This window comes from Phocoena phocoena, chromosome 19 (genome assembly GCF_963924675.1).
Source record: "Phocoena phocoena chromosome 19, mPhoPho1.1, whole genome shotgun sequence".
In the NCBI taxonomy this organism is placed as follows: domain Eukaryota; kingdom Metazoa; phylum Chordata; class Mammalia; order Artiodactyla; family Phocoenidae; genus Phocoena; species Phocoena phocoena.
This window is the reverse complement of record NC_089237.1, coordinates 20937731-20944026: the sequence shown is the minus strand read 5'-3', so window position 1 is coordinate 20944026 and position 6296 is coordinate 20937731. Positions and strand designations below refer to the sequence as shown.

Sequence of the window (6296 nt, the reverse complement as noted above, 5' to 3'; positions counted from 1 at the left end):
AGGAGCTGACTGACTTAGAGCCAGGGGTGGGGGCGGGGTCTCCTCTTGGTCCTGGCTAGGTGTGCGACCCTGGGCAAATCTACCTCTCTGAGCCTCCATTTCCTACTTTATAAAAGCTTTTGTAAGGTTAGAAGATACCAAGAATCGGGTGTAGTGCTCAGTAATCAAGAGGATGCAGTTCTGCCCCGGGTGAGTGCCCACAGGCCTTACCACTAAGTTCTCATCTCAGCTCCTGTCCCTGCCTCTCTTGGTGCCCTCTGCTTTGTCCACTCAGTGACGCCCTCACTCCTCCTCCTCCGTGCCCTCCACCCTGTGTGCCAGCTTCCAGCAGCAGCGCCACTGCTCTCAGTGCCGGGCCGTCCTGGCAGCCCTCCTACTGGCCTTCTCCCTGGGGATGACAGCCAGGTCCTGCCCAGTGGCACCCTGGAGCTGGCAGGACCCAGAACTCTTCTGGTACGGCCACTGTGAACAGAAAGGGGGCAAAATGAGGCCCAGAGAGGGGTAGAAGCTGACCCATAGTCACATAGCCTATTTATGGCTGCTTTAGGGCTAGAGCCAGATCTGGCTGCCACTCCCTGGAGCCCCTGGGTTCCCACCTCACCCCACCTGAGGTGTTGGGGTAGAGCTGGGGCCACCTCCCACATCTGCTCCCCCCACCCTACTGGCCCGACGGGAAAGGAAGACACCTGGCAAAGGTTGGCGTCCAGGATCCCATGTGTGGAATTAACTTCCGTTGCCCTTGCTGGTGAGGTGGTGGTCGGGAGCCAGGCCTTCAGGGGCGAATGCCCGAGGGCGTGGCGGCACTGTCCCTTCTTGCTGAGGGGACAGTCAGGGGATGTGCCCTTGAGCCCAGGCAGCGGGGAAGGACACGATGGCCTGGTACAGAGCCCAGAGGGGGCCTCGGTTCCTGCTGTTTCCTGCTCTGTTTACAGACAAGCCGCTCTCCTCCCTGGGTTAGGGGAAGGGGTGGGGCAGAGGGCAAGTGCCAAGGTGGCACGAGGCTGGGCACGTGCCTGGTCCCACAAGGTGTCTGAAGAGTGTCAGACACCTGGAGGTGTCACGCTGAGGACCCCTGCCCCCACAGGAGCACCTTGAGCTCTTCAGAAGCTGACCTCTGACCTGGGGGCGGCCAGAGTCCAGGTACCCCAAGCCCCACCCTGGGCCCAGAATCCCCCAGCAGTGAGTCTTGGCTCTGCTTGTAGCATCTGACGCCAGAGGGCCTGAAAATAGCCCCTGGAGGAGGGGGAGGATGGGGCTATTTAAAGGGCATGGGAGGAACAGAGCCCAGAGGGAGTGAGCGGTCATCATGGCCACTTCAGAGCTGAGCTGCCAGGTGTCCGAGCAGAACTGTGAGCGCCGAGAGGCCTTCTGGGCTGAGTGGAAGGATCTGACGCTGTCCACACGGCCTGAGGAGGGGTGAGTGCTGGCCAGCTGGGGGTCCCTCCTCCCCTCCCCTAGAGCACCCTTCCTGAGCCTTATGAAGCCAGAGCGCAAAGGCCAGGAGAAGTTTCGGGGGGTGGGGGCCAGGAGAGTTCCCGCTGCGGGGAGCAAAGTGGTCCTGGCACCCCGGGTCCTCAGCGTGTGACTGGAGGGCAGCAGCTCGCAGGAGCTCAGTGTCCCCTTCCCCTCTCCTTCCCAGTTGCTCCCTGCACGAGGAGGATGCCCAGCGGCGGGAGACCTACCACCGGCAGGGGCGGTGCCAGGCGCTGGTGCAGCGTTCCCCCTGGCTGGTGATGCGGATGGGCATCCTGGGCCGCAGGCTGCAGGAGTACCAGCTGCCCTACCAGCGGATGCTGCCGCTGCCCATCTTCACCCCTGCCAAGGTGGGCGCCACCAAGGAGGAGCACGAGGACACCCCCATCCAGCTGCAGGAGCTGCTGGCACTGGAAGCAGCCCTGGGTGGCCAGTGTGTGGACCGCCAGGACGTGGCCGAGATCACCAAGCAGCTGCCCCCTGTGGTGCCTGTCAGCAAGCCCGGCACCCTGTGTCGCACCCTGTCGCGCTCCATGTCCCAGGAAGCACAGAGAGGCTGAGAGGGACGGTGACTTGGGCTCCACAGTGCCTGCCCTGGGCTGGGCCCTTCCTGGCTAGGACCATGGAGGGGAGCTGCTGGCCATGGAAGCTTCGTAGTTTGCCCAGAATTGGGGGCTAGGGGAGGTGGGAGCCAGAGGCCAGGATGCCTGGGTCTCCTGAGTTCCCACAGGGAGGGAGCAAAGACGGTGGGCACTAAGGGTGGAGTGCTGGGGGCCAGCACAGCCGAGTACCCCCAGGAGGAAAGGCAGAAAATGCTGGTGAGGGTAAGAGGTCCCTGAGAAGAGTGACCCCAGTCCAGATTTCAGCTTCAGAGAAGGATGAAGAAAAAGCATAAGGAATGCTCAGGGAAGGAGGCCTGGAGAAGACCGGAGGGAGGGGGACGTGAAGAGGGCCGAGGCAGGGTGGAGCCCCCAGCACCCTCTGTTAGCGCTGCAATAAATGCTCAGTCACATGCCAGAGTTTCGTCTCTTTCCTGGTGGTTGAGGGGCCCACCCGTTGGCGTCCCCCCCCATGCTCACTTCTGGGAACAGGCCCTGCATCTGAGCTAAATATGGCAGAGTTAGTGGGTCACCCCATGCTCCCGGGCGGGGGGTGGGGGAAGGTTGCAGGGACAGAGCTATAAACAGGGTGGCTGTCCGTCCAGTCCCCCTGACTCTGCTCTGCAGTCCTGGCCTCTGTGTGAGTCCCCTGGCACTGGGCAGTGCCCGGGAGGCCAGTTGGCATCCAGGGTTTGTTTAAATGACCTCATGAAGAATATGGAAGGGGCTGGCACCGGGACTGTCCTCAGCTGTGCCTCAGGGTGTGGATGGGGTCAGTGACCCCAAGGCTGACCTCTTTCTTGGTTCTGAATCCGGACAGAATCAATCCTTGGCTGGGGTCAGGTGTTCTACCCTCCCTGCCCTGGGAGCCCAAGGTGGGTTCTTGGGGGTAGGGTGTGTAGGGGGGTGGTCAGGTTCCTGTGTGTGACCCCTGCAGCTGTTGTGGTGACTCATGTCCCAACCTGGCTGCCTGGTCCAACAAGAAGACACTTTCCCTTTGGGACAAGGTGAGGGTAAGGGTGTGGTACAGGAGGCCAGGGGCTGGTAGCCTACCCAGGGCCGAGAGGCACTGGACTTAGCCAGAGGAGGGTCCCACTCCAGGAAGACCACGGAGATGGCCCCGCAGAATCCACTTCCCATTTGGGAGGATAGGAAGGGGGACCCTGGCATCTTGACAGCCTGGTACCTGGAGTGCCAAGCAATCTGCAGGGCTGGCCTGGCCCTGCTCCCCCAGAGGGGGCTGGAGTGTGGGCTGGGAGATGAGAGGGGTCAGACTCCAGACCAGGCGACACACCTAATCCCTTGGCACCCGAAGGCTCGGATCGCGTCTGCTGGTACCCCTGGCAGCCTGGAGAACGCGCCCCGCGCCCTTCCGTCCTCACCTGGGTCCCTCGCCCCGGACGTGACGGGAACGTCCCGAGCCTTCCGCCCTCAGCAGCCCCCAGATACGCGTCTGGGAGCCTGCAGGGCCCGCAGGGGAGGCCCGGGCTGTTCCGTCCGCTAAGTGCTTTATCCCTGCTCGCCTGCCCTATCGTCGCTACCATCTGACGGGAGGGGCCGGAGCTCCGCTCTGGGGCCCCGGGGCGACAGTGGCGGAGGCCAGAACGGACTGTCCTTTCTGGAGTCGGGGCGGGGGGCGGGGGGAACGCTGGAGGACAGGGACGAAAGAGGCCTAGGGGAGAGGCGGAGAAGGGGAGTTGGGGTGACCTCACTAAGGAAGGGGGGGTGGATGTTGGACAGGGTGTCCCAGAGATGTCACTGGCGCTGGGAGCTGGGAATGGGGGAAAGGGCTAGCTTGAACCCTGGCAAAAAAGAAGGGAAGGGATGCCAGGCAAAAGGGGTGAATGGAGAAGAGCTACAGGGAGGAGCTGGGGCTGGCGGACGCAGGGGTCTAAGGAGTCTGGGGGCACGAAGCTGAGGGGCAGGGCGCGGGAGCTGGCCTTGGACCAGGGCAGGTGAGGCAAAGGGTGGAGGGCAGACGGGAGCAACCGTGGAGCAGGGGCGGGGACGGATGCTCCCCCCGTGTGTCTGCTGCTCCGACACTAAAGGAGATGGATGGGGTAGGGGAAACGCAGCGCGCGCGGCCCCGGGCGGCCCATCGCTCAGCCACCACCCCCGCAGCGGAGAGGTCGGGGCGGGGGTCCGGCCGCAGATAAAGGCGAGCGGGGGACAAGGGCGGCCGCGGCAGCAGCATGAGCGGGACAGACCTGAGTCACGCTGCGGGCGCGGCCCCCGACTCAGGCCCGGGCCTGGCGGCAGTCGCCTCGGCCTACCAGCGCTTCGAGCCCCGCGCCTACCTCCGCAACAACTACGCGCCCCCTCGGGGGGATCTGAGCGGCCCCGACGGCGTCGGGCCTTGGAAGCTGCGCTGCTTGGCGCAGACCTTCGCCACCGGTGAGCGCTGGGAAACAGGACAAGGAGTCATCAGGGAGCCAAAGGGGCGCGCACGCGACAGCCAGATGGGGATAGGTAGTTAAGGGGTGAAAACAGAAGAGGGGCAAGCATCCTTTACGTGAGGCGGGGGGGGGGGGGGGGGGGGGGGGTTGGGAGGGAGAGCACTCAGAATTGAGAAGGGAGGTGGGGAATGCGGAATGAGGGGCAAAGGCGGAGGAGAGAAGCTGCCAGGCACCTGAGAGTTCCCCCACTTAATCCTCACTGGTAGGTGACTAGAGTTTATAGTTGCGGAACCTGAGTCACAGAGAGGTTAGGTCCATTTCCCAAGGTAAAAGTCAGCGGACGTTAGAGCCAGACTCAGACCCTGGTTAGTCTAACTCCAGAGCTAATGCTTCTTTCAGACAGAGACACACTTCCAGGGGGAGAAGGAACAGAGAGAGGGGGAAGAAGCCCCAGGTAAGGGAGGCCGTGACTGAGGCTGGGGGCTGCAGGCACAGGCCTAGCACCAGGACCTGCTTCCTCTGCCCCACCCAGGTGAGGTGTCTGGACGCACCCTCATTGACATTGGTTCAGGTCCCACTATCTACCAGCTGCTCAGTGCCTGCGCCCACTTTGAGGACATCACGATGACAGATTTCTTGGAGGTGAACCGCCAGGAGCTGGGGCTCTGGCTGCGAGACGAGCCTGGGGCCTTCGACTGGAGCGTGTACAGCCAGCATGTCTGTCTCATCGAGGGCAAGGGGTAAGGGCTGGGGGGTACGGGTTGGGCAGGGGGTTTCCCACGGAGTGGCTGGTGGGAGGCAACAGAGAACTGGGTGTGGGCAGTCCAGAGCCCTGGTCCTGACTCTGCCTTCTGAGTCAAACAGTGAATCCTGCCAAGAGAAGGAGTGCCAGCTGCGAGCCAGGGTGAAGCGGATCCTGCCCATCGACGTGCACCAGCCCCAGCCCCTGGGCGCTGGGAGCCTGGCGCCCCTGCCTGCCGATGCCCTGGTCTCCGCCTTCTGCCTAGAGGCTGTGAGTCCGGACCTTGCCAGCTTCCAGCGGGCCCTGGACCACATCACCACACTGCTGAGGCCTGGGGGGCACCTGCTCCTCATCGGGGCCCTGGAGGAGTCATGGTACCTGGCTGGGGAGGCCAGGCTGGCAGTGGTGCCAGTGCGTGAGGAGGAGGTGAGGGAGGCCCTGGTGCGTAGTGGCTATGAGGTGAGGGATCTGTGCACCTACATCATGCCTTCCCACCTTCGGACAGGCGTAGATGATGTCAAGGGCATCTTCTTCGCCTGGGCCCAGAAGAAGGTGGGGGTGTGAGGCCCCAGTGCACACAGTGTCGGCGGCCCTCACCCACCTAGATTCCCTGTTATCTGAGGTGGCACCTAATAAAGAAATAGGTCCATGCTGGCTGGTGTTAAGTGCAGTCTGCGGCTCTCCTGGGAAGCAACAAGGGCCCAGAGCTCTCTCTCGTGTTGTGGGCATATGGGAGGCATCAACCCTGGCCTTTTTCCCAGAAGCTTCCATGAAGGAAGGCTTCCGTACACTCATTCTTCCCAAACTAAGGAAAGCCAGGGTCAGAGGAAACTCGTTCAGCATCTGCCGTGTGCCAGGCACCTGCCAGGTCCATTCAGTCCTCACCCTCGGCAGCAGGTCCTGTTACCCTGTTTGCAGGTGAAGCTCAGAAAGGTTAGGAACAAATAAATAATAGAGGAGCTTAGCGGAGCCCAGAAGGGGAGGTGAAGGGGGATAATTAGGAGAACTTGCAGGCGGTGGTGCTACAACCCAGGCACAAAGGCCAAGGGAAGTCAGAGGGGAAGAACAGGCACCAGCTCCCTCTCC

The 6296-nt window shown here is 62.7% G+C and overlaps 2 protein-coding genes across 2 annotated transcripts; both read left to right on the top strand.

The window, feature by feature from the left end:
* Positions 1-1286: 1286 nt before the first annotated feature.
* On the top strand, positions 1287-2492 carry TCAP (titin-cap). Its single transcript, XM_065897324.1, has 2 exons — positions 1287-1416; positions 1640-2492. The coding sequence occupies exons 1-2, from the start codon at positions 1307-1309 to the stop codon at positions 2031-2033; spliced, it is 504 nt and encodes a 167-aa protein (XP_065753396.1). The 5' UTR covers positions 1287-1306; the 3' UTR covers positions 2034-2492.
* Positions 2493-4168: 1676 nt separating this feature from the next.
* Positions 4169-5858, top strand: PNMT (phenylethanolamine N-methyltransferase). Its single transcript, XM_065897632.1, has 3 exons — positions 4169-4466; positions 5001-5208; positions 5333-5858. Exons 1-3 carry the CDS (start codon positions 4265-4267, stop codon positions 5772-5774), a joined length of 852 nt encoding a protein of 283 aa, XP_065753704.1. The 5' UTR covers positions 4169-4264; the 3' UTR covers positions 5775-5858.
* The last annotated feature ends 438 nt before the right edge of the window (positions 5859-6296 follow it).